This window comes from Peromyscus eremicus, chromosome X, assembly GCF_949786415.1.
Source record: "Peromyscus eremicus chromosome X, PerEre_H2_v1, whole genome shotgun sequence".
Lineage (NCBI taxonomy): Eukaryota > Metazoa > Chordata > Mammalia > Rodentia > Cricetidae > Peromyscus > Peromyscus eremicus.
In genome coordinates this window covers 114,615,843-114,633,291 of record NC_081439.1, presented here as the reverse complement: position 1 = coordinate 114,633,291, position 17,449 = coordinate 114,615,843, and the positions used below count along the sequence as shown (strand labels likewise).

Genomic DNA, 17,449 nt, shown 5'->3' with positions numbered 1-17,449 from the left:
ACAAAGCCTGGGACTTGTCCTGGACAGCCCCCAAAATGATAATTGTAACCCCCAACCAGTAAATTCAAAAGTTACATACCCTCATCCAATTAAAAGAGAACAGAGATAAAAATAAACCAATCTGAGTTGCACCTGTGCCAACCCCCCCACAACCACCCTGAAAAGCATGTGGTTTTTGCCTTTAAATAGCTAGCCTCACAAAGAAAGAGCAATTCCTCCCTGCCTCACTGTATTGGGTGTAGGAATCAGTTCCCTGCCTAGGCTTGTATCTACAGAATAAATCTTGCTGTTGCATTCTGGACATCCACAGTCTTCGTTGGTCTCTTTGGGGTCGTGATCTGGGCAAAACAGTGGTGGTGTACACCTTTAATGCCAGCACTTGGGAAGCAGAGACAAGTGAATCTCCGAGGTCAAGGCTAGCCTGGTTTCTAGAGTGAGTTTCAGGATGGCTGGGGCTAATCAGAGAAACCTTGTCTTGAAAAACCAAAAAGGGGAATTGCATTTTGTGTGTATGGGTGTTTTGCATGCATGGATTTATGTGTACCAAATGTGTGTGCTTGGTATCTTCCAAAGAGGCCAGAAGAGGGCACCAAATCCCTTTAGACCCCATGGTAGAGGGGAATCATTTTATGATTCATGGTAGTTTTCTTTAAAACACATAGAGGCGAATACTCAGCATACAGAACTACAAATCAGCTGGTGATGTAGCTCAGTGGTAGAGCGCAGTGTAAAAAACATGAGTTTGGTGAGTTCGAGGCCAGCCTGGTCTACAGAGCAAGATCCAGGAAAGGTGCAAAGCTACACAGAGAAATCCTGTCTCGAAAAACCAAAAATCAAACAAACAGACAAACAAACAAACAAAAACATGAGTTTGATCTTTAGTGGTGAGAAAACCAGCAATAAGCACTACAAATCTAAAGTTGATGTATGCAATTCATACAGTTAAGTCCAAACTGTAAAGTGCGCAAAAACCCCAATTAGCTGTTTTGAGAAAACAGGAACAAAATCATCACTAACATTTTCCGTGCCTAATCTTAGGAGTGATTAGAGAAATACAAGCAAACAATGGCAGTAACAACAAAACAAAACTCACAGAGTGGGGCTAGGGAGATGGCTCTTTTGGTAAAGTTCTTGCCTTGCAAGCCTATGGACTTAAAGTGGGAGCCCTGGAATCCACTTTAAAAATCCAGGCTGATAGGCCATTGCTGGTAGGTGGAGACAGGCAGATAGATCCCTGGAGCTTGCTGGCTAGCCAGGCTAGTGGAATTGGTGACCTGCAGGTTCAGTGAGCCCCTGTCTCAAGATTTAAGATGGAGAATGATGAGTATATGCATGATATCTGCCTACACACACACACACACACACACACACACACACACACACACACACACACACACGAGAGAGAGAGAGAGAGAGAGAGAGAGAGAGAGAGAGAGAGAGAGAGAGAGAGAAACATATGTACTCACAGGAACATGTGGGCACACATACTCATAACTCAAAGTTTTTTTACTTAGTGGGAAAACTCACTTTTTTTCTCATTAGGATGTTGCAAAATTATCAGGATGTCATTTTTTTCTTAATCAATTTATAAGATTAAAGTAGTCCCTGTAAAAACTACGTCAATTATTGTCTTTTTCTGGACACAAAGGGTTACAAAAAGGGCCATTAAAATTATTTCCTTTTTTTGGTGATTATACTATAATTACATAACTTCCCCCTTCCTTTTCCTCCCACTGTACCATCCCATATTGCTCTCTTTGCTCTTTTCAAAGTTTAGCCTTTTTTTTTTTTTAAACAGTGCACAAGTAGGAAAACAGTGAAAGCAAACAGCTTTTGGGAGAAATGCCCTAGCTCACATAAAGTGCGTACAAGACTGGTCTGGAGAAATGGCTCAGCTGTTAAGAGCACTTCCTGCTATTGCAGAAGACTCCAGTTCGAAGCTCCCAATTGATGGCTCCCAATTATGCATAACTCCAGTTTCAGAGGATCAGTGCTCTCTTCTGGCTTGTGAGCATCAGGCATGCATGCATGTAGTTCATAGACATACATGCTGGCAAACACTCATAAACATGTCAGAGGGGGAGAGAGAGAGAGAGAGAGAGAGAGAGAGAGAGAGAGAGAGAGAGAGAGAGAGAGAGCTCTTGTAATCAGTCTCAGTAGGTAGAGACAGGATGGTGTGCATTTGTACATGCAGAAAAAAAACATACGCAATAGATATATACATACATAAATCAAAAATAAAAATTCATACAAGGGCCTCTACAGTTGAAATAAAGTAGCAGTGTCACGCTTCGTATTTTACACGTTTCCCTTTAACTTTCAAGCATGTAAAGGAGTATAAACCTAGAAACTGACAGAGTATCGTGCTTCACTTCGCATTTTCCATGTTTTCTTTTAATTTTCAAGTGTGTAAAGGAGTATACACCTAAAACTGGAAAACATTTGTCCTGAAGTCGGTAGTCCATCCCAGTGCCTGAAGACGCCATCAGGATAAACTAGTTTGCCCTTGAATCAGAGTCAGCCTGGCACTCTCTGTGCGCATGTGCGGGGCCCATTCAGCCAATCAGCGAGCTCCCTGTGGGAGCCTGCCTTTCCTCCCGCTCAAATCACAAAGGTCCTCCGAGGCCGGCAGAGCAGCTTTCATGGTCGAGGCCCAAGTGCTGGAGGGCGCTGACGTGAGGTGCTCACCTGTCCGACGACCAGTAAGCCGTGTTCGCCTGCCGAGGGTTGGGGGTCACGTGAGGAGACGGTGTTTAGTGAGGAAACTCCTCCTGATGGGCAGTGACTTCCGACAGGGGTCATTCCTGTGACTTCCGACAGGGGTCGTTCCTGTGACTTCCGACAGGAGTCGTTCCTGTGACTTCTGACAGGAGGTCGTTCCTGTGACTTCTGACAGGGGTCGTTCCTGTGACTTCTGACAGGGGTCGTTCCTGTGACTTCCGACAGGGGTCGTTCCTGTGACTTCTGACAGGGGTCGTTCCTGTGACTTCTGACAGGGGTCGTTCCTGTGACTTCTGACAGGAGGTCGTTCCTGTGACTTCCGACAGGGGTCGTTCCTGTGACTTCTGACAGGAGGTCGTTCCTGTGACTTCTGACAGGGGTCGTTCCTGTGACTTCTGACAGGGGTCGTTCCTGTGACTTCTGACAGGGGTCGTTCCTGTGACTTCTGACAGGGGTCGTTCCTGTGACTTCTGACAGGGGTCGTTCCTGTGACTTCTGACAGGGGTCGTTCCTGTGACTTCTGACAGGAGTCGTTCCTGTGACTTCTGACAGGGGTCGTTCCTGTGACTTCCGACAGGGGTCGTTCCTGTGACTTCCGACAGGGGTCGTTCCTGTGACTTCTGACAGGGGTCGTTCCTGTGACTTCTGACAGGGGTCGTTCCTGTGACTTCTGACAGGGGTCGTTCCTGTGACTTCTGACAGGGGTCGTTCCTGTGACTTCTGACAGGAGGTCGTTCCTTTGACTTCTGACAGGAGGTCGTTCCTGTGACTTCTGACAGGGGTCGTTCCTGTGACTTCTGACAGGGGTCGTTCCTGTGACTTCTGACAGGGGTCGTTCCTGTGACTTCTGACAGGAGGTCGTTCCTGTGACTTCTGACAGGAGGTCGTTCCTGTGACTTCTGACAGGAGGTCGTTCCTGTGACTTCTGACAGGAGATCGTTCCTGTGACTTCTGACAGGAAAAGGGAGGCAGAGACCTCACTAAAGGGATGAACAGGCTGTGGAGGATGGGGAGCCCTTGCAGGACACGGTCACGGAGCCTGGGGATAGAAGCCGACAGCGGGGTGGGGTGAGGGACAGGGGTGGGGTGTGCAGGACCGGGGTCTGCGGAACAGGAGCCCTGGGCGAGGAGCTGTAGGCTGCCTCCATGCTTCTGGGTGGTGCCCAGAATCCCTTAGAAACCAACTGAGGACCCATCTTCGTCTTCCTCCATAGGGTGTGCTAGTTTGATACGGACTGTCTGGATGTTGGAGAGAGGGGAGGGCGAAGGAAAAGAGAAAAAAAAGAGGAGACATTGCAAGGGATTAATAAGTAACCCAGGGTGGGTTCTAACCACTGATCCTCCAGGCTCAGTCACCCATGTACTGGGATTACAGCCCTGCACCACCACGTTCAGCCTTTTCTGTCACTTTTGGTTTGTTTCTGTAGGGTGGGAACTCCCTTTGTAACTCAGGCCCTGTCTAGCTTGGGCTGGCCTTGAACATGCAATCTTCTGATGTTTGAAATCCCCAGCTTCTCAAATAGCAGGCCTTTCTGTGTGAGTGGTGGTAATGGTGGTGGGTGTTTGTTGTGAATAGAGCATAAGCTCTTTTACCATGAATACATATTTGCCCACGTTGATTATCTTTCTGGATAGCACCATGATTTTACTTTAAAACTGAGATACAGACTTGCTCAATTTTAAAAAGAATCTGTGAGACATAGGACCAAAATTCAGATGTCCTAGAGGTTAAGAACTGACACATTTTGCTCTTTCTTTTTTTGAGGGGGGGACTCATATACTGTAGGTTGTGGCCAATGTTGCACTTTTAAAATTGAGAAATGACAAATTGTTTACTTTGGTTCAAAAGTATACTTTTTAAAAAAAAAAAAAAGTTCAGAGAGAGACATGTTGAGTAGGATACAGGAGGAGATGGAGAGGGGGAAATGTGTATATATATCACATTTCATTGAATATGTGTATGAAATTCTCAGTAGTAAAGGAAAATTATTAAAAAACAATGTAAAAAGAGGAAAAAGCTTACTTTCAATGAACTAAGATAATTCTTATTTGATTTTTTGACATTTTAAATTTTGCCATTTATTTAAATGATACCATTGGATTCACATGACTTGTGAGATTCTTTTCCTTTGTTTTTTAACTAAGGAAACATCTGACCGTTTGCCAACAGAAGAAGGAATTTTGGTAGAGTTATGTCGGTACGAAAGCGGGAGCACTTAGTGCTTTTTGAATTTGATGATGAAGAAGATGGTCTGAGTGTTTTGAAGAAGGCTCGGTCTGAAGGTACAGCGTACCCAATGTTGGGCATTGATTGTGTCCTGGAGTTCATCTGATTGTTACCTAGTCTCAGATTTTCTGATACTTTAATTTCTAATTTTAGATGTACATTTCTGTACCAGTTTTAGTGATGCATATTGCTTCTCTTGGCTCTGTAGTCCCAGTATATTGAGAAATGATTAATAACTTAAAATGGTTTTACCCCAGGAAGACTTGAAAAGTGTTCCTATAAAATGTTGGCAAATTGTGAATTGATTTCATAAAATCTGCAAAGAAATTATTTCATTTCTATAGCTACTTCAAAAATTTACATTGAGAAATGTTCCAGAGAAACGCAAATGAAGATAGCACTTTGCTAACTATTACTAATATAACATAACTAAATTCCAATATGTTTTTCATCTGTATTGTTAATACAGAAAAGAGCCCAGTGTTTAACAAAGATGAGAGGAAGTGCCCTCCTGCAGAAGTAGATGAAGCTATGGGGTAATATTTTCAAATAATTTTTTTGCCAGTTCAATAGAGTACTTCAAATGTAGTGCCTGTAATTCCTGCTCTAGAGAGGTGAATGCAGGAAGATCAGAAATCCAAGATCATCCTCAGCTATATAGTTATTTCAAGTCTAGCCTGGACTCCTTGAGACCTCGTAATCACAAACGCATAGCGCCTATGGCTACCTGCATAAGACCTTCACACACACACACACACAAACACACACACACACACACACACACACACACACACACACACGCACACGAGAATAGGAAGGAGACTAGTTGGGAAGAAAGGGTTCAGCAAGAGTGGGAGACAAATAAAAGAAAGTAATGGGGATATACGTGTATGACTTGTCAGCACTAAGGTAATAACAAAGGTTTACTTTAGTTGTCTAAGAAATATGTTATGTTATGTTGCATGTGACATTTGTTCCAACCCATATGCTATATATTATAATAATTAAAAGAACTTTTGTGTAAAGTTTTGTGTGTGTAAATGGTCTACCACTGAACTATATTTCCACCTTTAATTTTTTATTGTAATTTCTTCACAGAGATGAAATACACACTATGTTGGATAAATTCGGAGGTATGTTTTTGGAGATAAGTATGTTAACAGAAAATTGTTTAAAACTATATATTAATTTATATGAAAGGAAATGTTAATCAGTGTTCTTTATAACTGTCATTTAATGCTCACTTAGCAATGGATTTCACATGAATGTTGTGATTTAAAAACATAAATTTTTCCACTTAAAATTTTCCATGATTAAAAAAAAGTAAAAATGACGCTTGTAGACCTGTGAGTCTCATATAGAATTTTAGAAGAAAAAAATAGATGGAGAAAATTTTACAATTCTTTCTATTCACAGACTAATAGTTCCCACAAGTGATTCTATGTATCAGGTTTTCATTTACAAAATTTATTTTGTAAGACTTTTGCTGAATTCCCTTTTCTGTGAAGGAGAGCATAATCCTGAAGACTAATAAAATCCTTCATTATTATTTGTTAAGATTTATTTTCTTTTTAATTATGTGTCTCTGTGTGGGGGTGTATGTCACATGTAAGTGTCTGCAGCGCTCAGAAGATGGTGTAGGATATCCTGGAGCTGGAGTTAGAGGCAGTTGTGAGCTGTATAACACGGAACTGGGAAATGGTCTCAAGTCCTCACGAAGAGCAGCAAGCACTTGTAACCACTGAGCCATCTCTCCAACCCCTGTATAATTACTTTTATATCCAAAAATGTGAGGGTACTGGAAAAATGGCTTATCAGTTAAGGCTGATTGCTTCCCTTGTAAATGACCTGAGTTCGGTTCCCAGCATCCTCATGGTAGCTCCTAGCCATTTAAAACTCCAGTTCTGGAGGATCTTACTCCCTCTTCTGATCTCTGTGGGCACATACAAGTTATATATACATACATGCATGCAAAATATTCATGTACATCAAATGAAGAAAATCGAAAATAAAAGTTGTGAAAGGGAAAGATCTGAAATTTAAATACTGTTCATCAGTTGTATAAACTCCTTTTTATATAGTAGTTTGTCAATTCCTTTGTTAATTTTGTGTATTGCTTCCTTGTTTTTAAGACAGGATCTTACTATGTAGTTCGAGTTAATCTGGAACTTGATCTGAAGCCCAGTCTAGGCTTAAACTGTAGATCTCCTGTGTCAGCTTCCTGGGTGCTAGAATTACAGGCATGAGCTACCACACCCAGTTTGGGAAACGGTATTCTTTTTAGAAGAGTTAATAATAATTGATTCTTTTGTAGGAATTATTGATATCATGAAATTTTCCCAGAGAGTTTTTTTCTGTTTGGTAGTGACAAAGAGTTTGTTTTCTAATCTGTTACATAAAGTGAAGGTTATAGATCCTGAAAGTATAAAATTTTATGTCATAGTATGTATAGATTGATTATAGTTACTACATGGTTACTATTTATGATAGAAAATATATATTCAGCAAACATTATTTAATATATTGAATTTTTATGCACTACTGTACTTAGTAGTAAAATCCCCTGTATAAAAAGCTCCATGAAATTATTTTAAACTATTCCTAAATTTTCTCCATATTTACATGAGTAGTTTTCACTTTTATTTGTGTGTATGTTATACAGGTATGCACCTGTATGAGCAAGTATGTGGATGCATGTGGCAGCCAGAAGTTGAAATTGGAATGTCGTCCTCAGTCACTTCATGGGTGTGTGTGTGTGTGTGTGAGAGAGAGAGAGAGAGAGAGAGAGACAGGGAGGGGGAGGGGGAGGGGGAGGGGGAGGGGGAGGGAGAGAGGGAGAGGGAGAGGGAGAGGGAGAGGGAGAGCGAGAGGGAGAGGGAGAGGGAGAGAGGGAGAGGGAGAGGGAGAGGGAGAGGGAGAGGGAGAGGGAGAGGGAGAGAGAGAGAGAGAGAGAGAGAGAGAGAGAGAGAGAGAGAGAGAGAGAGTTTTGCCTTCATATATGCATGCAACACAAGCTTGCCTCTTGCCTTCAGAACCAGAAGAAAGAATTTATTCCTCTGGGAATGGAGGTATAGATCGTTGTGAGGCGTCATGTGTGTGTGCGGGGGGAAATGAACCTGAGTTCTCTGGAAGAGCAACCAATGTTGTTAACCACTGAGAAATCTCTCCAGCCCCTCCATTTTTTTGAGACAGGATCTCTTTGTATCTGGACCTCATCATTTCAGAGAGATTGAATGGCCAAGGAGTCCCAAGGAGCTGCCTGTCTCTGCCCCTCAGTGCTGTTGTCAGGGACACACAACATCACAGCTGGCTTTTTTTTTTTAATTTTTATTTTGCAGTACAACTCAGTTCTACATATCAGCCACGGATTCCTTTGTTCCCCCCACCCACCACCCTCACCTTCCCTCCAGCCCACCCCTCATTCCCACCTCCTCCAGGGCAAAGCCTCCCCCGAGGACTGAGATCAAACTGGTAGACTCAGTCCAGGCAGGTCCAGTCCCCTCCTCCCAGGCTGAACCAAGCGATCCTGCATAAGCCCCAGGTTTCAAACAGCCAACTCATGTAATGAGCACAGGACCCGGTCCCACTGCCCTGATGCCTCCCAAACAGATCAAGCCAATCAACTGTCTCACCCATTCAGAGGGCCTGATCCAATTGGTGACCCCTTAGCCATTGGTTCATAGTTCATGTGTTTCCATTCGTTTGGCTATTTGTCCCTGTGCTTTATCCAACCTTGCTCTCAACAATTCTCGCTCATATAAACCCTCCTCATTCTCGCTAATTGGACTCCCAGAGCTCCACCTGGGGCCTAGCCATGGATCTCTGCATCCAGATCCCTCAGTCGTTGGATGGGGTTTCTAGCATGACAGTTAGGGTGTTTGGCCATCCCATCACCAGAATAGGTCAGTTTGGGCTGTCTCTCGACCATTGCCAGCAGTCTGTTGTGGGGGTATCTGGCTTTTATGTGGGTGGTGGGGATTCAAACTCAGGGCCTCATGCTTGGCATAGCAGGCATTTTAAACACTGAGCCATCTCCCCAGAACAAAGCGATTTTTCCATCTTTGGTATTTTGACAATTTTTATAAAAAATATATTGAGGCTTACTATTGACAATATTTTATACAAATATCTTATTGTTTTAAACATGACTTGGATTATAATATTCAAGAGAGTAATTTTATGTATTTTAAAACTTGAGTTATAAGACTATACTTCAGGATCATTTCTGTAATTAAAGTTTGACTTCTAACCACAGTTCAAAAGCTCACTAATATCATTTCAGTGGGACATTATTTTTTTTTTAATTTAGAAGTATTTCCCTTCTGCTAAGCTGTTTGTTTGTGAAGTACTTAAAATTTATCCCCAACCATTTTTCTCCTGGGTTCATTATTATTGTGCCTAATTTTAAAATTATCTTCCATTAGAAAAATCAGAACTAAGGTAAGTTAGAACATTTCCCATCCAAAATATATAGGGCCAAAAATATTTCAGATTTCAGAGTTTTGTGTATTTTATTTTATTTGCATTGACTTCACTGGTTGTACATCCCTAGTCTGAAAATGCAAAATTCTAAATACTCTAAAGTATGAAACTTTTTGTGCACCATGTTGGTGATATATTTCAATTTAATTTTAAGTGTCATTGATATTGTTTAATAATCTTTAGCCATATCTATATATCTATATCTATATCTATACACTTGAATATTTAGAACAATTGAAGTTATTTGAATATTAACCTTTATTTTCGATATAGATGGGATTAATAATTCTCTTCTTGAAAAGAGAAGAAGAATGCAAATGTACTCTGAAACTGTTTCCAAAAAGAGTAGCTACAAGATGAAACAAGTTTGGGGAACCAAACAACAGCGAATGTAAGTTTGCTGGCATTTTTAAGCACCAAGTTTATATCATCTCTGAGTATATATTGGTGCAAATTACTTATGAAAATAGTATCACCTGTGTGTTGGAATCTCCAGTGAAAATGTTTCAATTGAATTTTCTCTAAGCGAGTAGTACTACAACTGTTGATTTTAAATACGGTGCTTTTACTCTGTGAGGAAAGGTCAGGAGGCATGACAAAACCCAGTCTCAGAACTTTATTTTGGGGCCGGACAGAAGAGAGCATGGCAGGCCTATGGAAGAGACACGTGAGGAGAAGGGACAGAGGTGGGAGGAGACAAGAGAGGGGAAGAATCTGTGACCAGCTTTTTAAGGATTTCCCTGCACATGCGCATGTGGGCTTAGGGAACTATGCCATGCATGTGCAGATTACCTGACAGCACTGCACACATTTGTGTAATCGCGCAGCATAGTGATGATGTAAGTCCCCTTGCTTAGCTACTGAACTGCGCATGTGTGGTCATACAACTGGAGGAGTGGCAGAATCCTAACAATAATCCCATGCCTTCATAGAATTGAGACATATTTCTTGGAAGTCAGTGAAGATTACATGCTCTTCCTTCCAAATAACAATTGAGAGAGTTATTATTTTAAAAGTAATTCATGTTCACTCTGGAAAAACATTTATTAAGTAAATGGTAGATGACACAAAAACTATTAAATGTCTTTTAGTTAACTGTGTGGGCAATGTAAAATATAGTTCATTTTACATCAAAAATAATTTGTGTTATTTTAATTTACCTAACTATTCTTTGTACTGAATTGTATCTGTCAAAAGGGCTTAGTAAAATATTTCTACTTAGAAATAATTTACTTTTTTTTTTTTTTGTTATTTGAAACAGGGTTTCTCCGTGTAGCCCTGGCTGTCCTGAAGCTTTCTCTGTAGACCAGGCTGGCCTCGAACTCACAGAGATCTGCCTGCCTCTGCCTCCTGAGTGCTGGGATTAAAGATATGTGCCGCCACCACCCAGCTGAAGTAATTTGCTTTTTATTGGAACCTATAGAAAACAAGAAAAATTATTTGGAGATGAAATTAATCTTCCCTTGAAATATGTGTGTGTGTTTAAATGTATATGTGTGTATGTATATATGGAAGATATATATATATATATGATATATTTATCCTTATATTATATATATATTATGATAAAATTTCCTTGGATTTCAAGAGGCAAACCATATGAGAAGACTTTTGTAAGGAAAAGAAATATTTTTAGAATCTATATTAATCTACTTTTATTTCTTGGGTTCCCACGAGAATATTTAAACTGTTAAACTGTTATGATTTCCTTCCTTTTCATAGTATAAAATATGTCAATTCAATTTTGTTTTAATTATTTTCATATTGGTATAAAATGTGAGCCTTTATTCTTATGTTTTACAGGTTGGAAGTTAACAATAAGTATTACCCGCAGTTTATGGATCTGTTTAAGCAGTGGGATTTGGAGAAGCAGAAATACAAGAAACAGCAAGAAAACCTAATTGTTGGTATCGCAATTAGCTTTATAATTAATCTTTTATAACAAGATTTCTAGTGGGACTCTAGATGCTTGCCTTCCATTAGGCCTGGGGAACTATCCCAAGGTGCATTACCCACTGTTACCCAGTTCTTGTCCTGCAGAACCATAAACCACAGAAGTATAGGCAAATATACTCACACATTCCACTGGGCTCCTTATAGTAACTGGGATTCTTATCATTTCAAACAAAAGAAACTTTTGAGAGACTGAAGGTGGTTTACTTCTTGCTGTGAAATCAATCGTGGGTAAGTTAGATTCAGGTACAGTTGAATGGAAAACGGGGGGACTTGAGGTACTATCTTTCTCGACGATGTTGTTGCAAGTTCTTCTTGGGGTTACTAAGTTAATCCTTCCAATCCTGTCTTTACTCCAACATTAGAACATGCAGTGGACTGAGACAAACTTTCTCACTACTGCTGGTAGAGCAGCATCACCGAGTTCGTTGTGGTCATTTGCCCATTCCTGAAAAAACACACTGTACTTAGATTATGATTTGGTTTAGCTTTTCTTTCCTTTATTCCTTTCCTCTCTCCCTCCCTCTCTCCCTTCCCTTCTTCCTTTCTTTACTTTCTTTTTCTCTCTTTTCCGTCTCTCTCCCTTCTCCATTGCTCCCCCATACCCCTGCTCCCCGCTTCGTGTGATTTGAACCTGAAGACAGGGCCTTTTACAGACTAGTGAAGCACACCACAGCCAAACCACAGCACCAGTCCAGAAAACGGTTTACTTTCAATGTCCAGAGCTGTAACACAACTCAAGTCCCACTCACACATTATATAGCTGTATTAGTTACTCTTTATATTTTCTTCTTTCATTGCTTATAATCATCAAACAATTTAAACCTAAGATCTGGGGAAACAGGTCATGTCAAAAAATTGTGGAGTTCATAGGTCAGCTTAGTTTTGCAAATGTTCAATTTGAGGTACACAAGAAATTTTGTCTAGGAAGATGCTGAATATATGAATATATATTCAGATTCACTGGTATATGAATCTGAGATTCAGGAGAGAATGCTGAACTAAAGCTACAAAGTTAAAATTCTGAGCTTAAATGCAGGTTTTTAACCATAAACCTGGATGAAATTACCAAGGGAGTGACTAAAAATGTAAATAGGAAGTCTGAGGATAGGCCACTAGAGGCCTAGTTGGTAGAAATTAAACTACCCCAAATGAAGGAAGTATTTATAAAGAAAAGACCCTTAGCTGTGCTTTACACTGCTTATAGACCACGTAAGCTAGATTTAACAACAGGAAGTCATTGGTGTATTGGATAGAATGATTTGGTTGGAAAAATGAGTACAAAACTAATTAGAAGCAGGTGTGGTAGTGACAAGTTTAGTTCCAACACTTGCAAGGCCAAGGCAGGTAGATCTCTAAGTTCCAGGCCAGCCTTGTCTACAGAGTGTCTCCAGACAAGACAGTAAGACTGTCTGAAAAATAAAATGAAAACGAATTAGAATGGGTACAGGACAGAACAGGAAAGAAAGGACTGCTTAGAAGGAGAACAAATGAAACAGAGGTTTGTAGAGTTTTTTGTTTGATTTGGCTTTTTGAGCTAAGAGAGATAACGTGTTTGTGTGTTAATAGGAATAATCTTTTTGTTGTTGTTGTTGTTTTGGTTTTTTGAGAGAGGGTTTCTCTGTGTAACAGCCATGGCTAACCTGGAACTCCCTCTGTAGACCAGGCTGGCCTAGGACTCACAGAGATCCACCTGCCTCTGCCTCCCAAGTGCTGGGATTAAAGGTGTGTGCCACCACTGCCTGGCAATAGGAATAATCTGTAGAACAAATTAATTATTTACTTTTTTTGTGGCCCTGGGGGCCTGAAATTAGAACCTAGGGTTTCGTCCATGGTAGCAAATGCGTCTTAGCACTGAGCTATATCCGCAGACATTTCTTACTTTTCCTTATGAGACAAGGTTTCATGAAATTTCCCAGGCTGGCCTGTGGTTCAGGCATGCCTTGTCCTTGTGATCCTCAGGCTTCATCCCCCCAAGCAGCTGATATGGCAGACTGAAGTTAGCTGGCCTGGCTAGAGAGTCAAATTACAAGTGTAAGGTAGAGGAGGTAAAAGCTGAATTCTTGTGTTTGAATGGGCATGAGACAGAACGTGGTAAAGAGCAAGTATGCTGTATCCTGAGAAATGAGAGCATAGACAGATGCAGGTTGGTAAAGAAGACTCGATGTCTTCTTTATGAAGTTTCTGTATACGTAGTGAAATAAGGTCACCAGGTGGTGAAAATGTTTCCACCAAGTAGACTAGCTAGAGTTGAATTTTCCAGACTCGGGGTTTAGAAAAGTAACAGTGACAGGGTTAAAATTAATTATATTGTAGACATTGAGATTTCAGAGAATGAGCTTTTACTTGGATATGAGGATTTTCTACTGGTTCTCGTGTGGTGGTGCATGCCGGTCATACCAGATATTTGGGAGACTGAGGAAGAAGCACAAGTCGCAGACAGCATGTGCAATATAGGGTGGCCCTGTATCAAAAAGTTAAATAATTCCTTTTCCATGACTGGTAGGATCATTATATTGCATATTAATTATTTTTAAAATTGCTTAAACTTAGACATAATTTTTTGTCAAAGTAAAATGTTGAATGTATTCATTATAAAATTGTTTCTTTTGACTTCAGTATGGAATTATTCTTTTGCTTTAAGGATGAGAATGTAGCTTAGAGATACAGCATTCACCTATAATATATAAAGCTTAGAAGAACAACAAAAATATTTTACCAAAATATATGAGCTTCTTTTATATTTGTAGAATATTTTCCACCAGCAGCAAGTGATGCTAAGACAGTGCAAAATTAAACAGAACCAGAGAATGAAACTAATTATACAGATGGTTACACGATACACACAGGTATGTTGTACCCAGAAACGTAACACCTCAGATAATATGTGTATAATGTTTTTTTTGCAATTTGATTAGGGAAACATTTTAATAAGAAATTTCAACTGCTTTTCAGTTAAATTGTTATGGACAAAAGTGTTAAGTATAGCTGTGGAGCTTTAATTGTTTTGTGATGATTATTCAAGATAGGAAATGCAAATTAGTAATTTTACCTAACAATGTACTTGCCATGCATCATATTCATAGCTGATGAACACTTGAGTCACCATTTTCTGTTTATCTGAGACCAAGTCTGTGAATCATTTCTACATTGTCATCTGTATTTGCATCCCAGTGTTTGTTGAATAGGAAATACTGAATTGAAATTGTGGACTTTTTGTTTTCAAATGTATTGTAGAAGTACTTTCTGACATCCTCAGTTCTGGAACTGTTACACTGACCAAAAATGACTGTAATGCTACTTTATAATCATTAGAGATAACCAAGAAAGTACTAGACTGTTGAGGAGATTTTTAGATTGAGAGTTGCCTGTTTATACATAAGCATATTACCAAACATGGGTCTCAATATTAAATAGTTTTAAAAGGATTTTAAAAGGTATATTTTTAAATTTTTTAAAATACCTTTCATGAAAACAAAAGTTATTTTAAGTGTTTTCAGGCAGAGGACTTGTCAGCTTTCCCTAATGTTCCCTAGGAACAGTTTTTTGATTGGTATCAATATTTGATAAAGTACTAATCAAGCTTTCGCCTAAATAGTATCATCACTAAATGTCCCCATTTACCATTAGGAACATTAGTGTAATGTTTAACTCTTCCATATCCTTTAGGTTCTCAAATTGAGCTTCTGTGCAGTGGCTCATCATTTCATCAAATCTTTCCTATCGCTATTAACCTTAGTTCATTCTTTCTGCTAGTAAACCTTATCATCTTTGTACTGTGAAAACTCTTAACTGATTTCTGTTCTTCAGTCCATCCTTCCTAGGTCTGTCATGTTGTCTTTCTACATCTCTTTCTTCCTGCACATCCATCAGTCATTTCTCAGTTTTTATAAATTTCTTAAATACATTCTAGCTATTTAGATTCCCCATGACTGAGTCTCGTTTTAAGCACCATTTACTACATGTACCTACTATTCCCACCTCTACACAACTGCTTTGTCTGACCCCACAGACTGTACTCCTGTGCTTTGGGAGTGTTTTTCTCCAATATGTTTAATTCCTCCTTATCTATTGATGTCTTGTTCATTTGCCAGCTAAAGTAAAATCATTTACCAATCAATCTATACTCTGTATATACAGAAAGCTGCATTTCTATTTGTATTTTAACTTATTTGAACTGTTGTTTATGTTTTTCCTCATTGAAGAAAAACGAAGCAATCTTCTATTACTATTGTTATTGTTATTATTATTACTACATTAAGTACTTTTGGGGACAATAGGAAGTGGAATAATAGTTTATTGAGTGGATAGTAAAGGTTTAAAATTTATTTCTTCTGGCTGGATGTGATGGTACATGCCTATAATGCTAGTATTAGGGAGGGTAGGATAGGAGGATATCAAATTTGAGGCTTGACTGAGATACATGGTGAGACTCTGCCTTAAAAAAATGCTGTATATATATATATGAAGTTTTTTAAGTATAAAATCCCTGAATGATAAAACGTGGTATTTTTGAGACAGGTCTCACTATACAGCCTTATCAGGCCTGGGGTTTGCTATGTAGGCCAGACAAGCCTTGAATTCACAGAGATCCACCTGCCTTGGCCCTCAAGTGCTTGGATTAAGGGTATGCACCACCATATACAGATTAAAAATGTAATTTTTAGTTTATGTAAATTAAAAAGATCTCCACAGTACAGATCATTTTCTTCCCTTAGTGAATTCATGTCACATTTACCACTAGTCCAAATAAAATATAACCTGACATTTGGAAACATACTAGAAAATTTCAAAATTATCATACTGATGGGACCTTGTAGTCTTAATCCTATATCTTTTGCCTTTGCTTTTCTTTGAAACAGGTCCCACTGTGTTGCTCAGGCTTACTTCTAGATCTCTGTTCTCCTTCTTGAGCCTCCAGATACCTAGGAATCATGTGAAACTGCACAGCATTTTTGTTGTTTGTTTTTGCTTCATCTTGACCTTAACCGTTCATTAAACCACTCTTTGGGGAAAAGTATGCTAATTTAGCCTCTTTAACAACATTTGATTCATGTATGATGTATTTTACTTCATTCTATATTATTATTATTCATTTCTAATTTACAATGTTTTGAAAAACGGAATAAATAATAACCATTGATGAGTATTAATAAATTCTCACTGTGAAAATGAATTACACAATTTAGAATCTAAGATGAAACACTATGGATTATAAGTGAACTTGGCTTTTGTGTTTTAGATTTTGAAGAACATTGAGAATAATAATAATAATGTTCGATCGACTGCTTCATTTGTTGAACTTGAAAAAGAAATAGCTGAGTATCAAAAGAAATACAGGATGGAAACTGTAAGTTATATTTTAACCTTGAAGTTATATATATATAAAATTTAGCAGAAGCGCTGAAGTATTTTATTTACTAAACTATGTATAACAACTAAAAATTCATTGTGTTTATTTTCTCCTTCTATGAGACAGCAGCAGCAAGAGATTGCAAATATTCGAAAGTCTCTTCAATCCATACTATTTTCATGATTCTTTGAAGAAAACTTGAACCTGTGTGGAACAATATAATTCTAATGTTAAATAAAAAGCATGTTTTTATGGTGGAAATTCAAGTTTAAATAAAATGAAAACAGGCACATAGCTAGCACCTATTCTGGTGTTTCCAGGTTTAACTCTTTTGTTGTTAATTAGTGAGGTTTTTCTCTCCAGCAGTGTGAATTCACTTTTGTGAATAAAGATTAGTTTCTTTCTTTTGCCATCAGCATATTGCTTCCTTTTATTTTGGAGACGTGATCTTACCATGTGACCCAGACTAGTCTCCTATTTCTGAGCTCAAGTGATGCTCACAGCTCAGCCTCCAAAGTACTTGTGATTTTTAATTTTGATTTGCTGATATATGTATAGTATTTATGTGTATGTAGTATATGTATAATACTTATCTCAAAATTGAACATGTTTATGTGCCTCTTCATGAAAAGGCAGCAGCAAAAGATTGCAAATTCTCAAAAGCTTTTTAAATCTATTATTGTACTGATCAAATAAAATATAAGAAGGCATGT

At 39.0% G+C, this 17,449-nt stretch overlaps 1 protein-coding gene across 1 annotated transcript; it reads left to right on the top strand.

Annotated features, from left to right (window-relative positions):
- The first annotated feature begins 2,594 nt into the window (after positions 1-2,594).
- On the top strand, positions 2,595-17,449 carry LOC131899836 (synaptonemal complex protein 3-like). The gene is made up of 9 exons (XM_059251306.1): positions 2,595-2,702; positions 4,867-5,004; positions 5,418-5,484; positions 6,047-6,081; positions 9,704-9,821; positions 11,234-11,333; positions 14,134-14,232; positions 16,626-16,733; positions 16,863-17,449. The coding sequence occupies exons 2-9, from the start codon at positions 4,914-4,916 to the stop codon at positions 16,917-16,919; spliced, it is 675 nt and encodes a 224-aa protein (XP_059107289.1). The 5' UTR covers positions 2,595-2,702; positions 4,867-4,913; the 3' UTR covers positions 16,920-17,449.

What these genes read in the sequence shown, in the direction of transcription:
- LOC131899836 (XM_059251306.1), top strand. Translation starts at nt 4,914, where the DNA reads ATGTCGGTACGAAAGCGGGAGCACTTAGTGCTTTTTGAATTTGATGAT. An exon ending in GAAGTAGATGAAGCTATGGG is followed by an intron (nt 5,485 to 6,046) that starts GTAATATTTTCA and finishes ATTTCTTCACAG; the next exon opens with AGATGAAATACACACTATGT. An exon ending in AACAGCAAGAAAACCTAATT is followed by an intron (nt 11,334 to 14,133) that starts GTTGGTATCGCA and finishes TTATATTTGTAG; the next exon opens with AATATTTTCCACCAGCAGCA.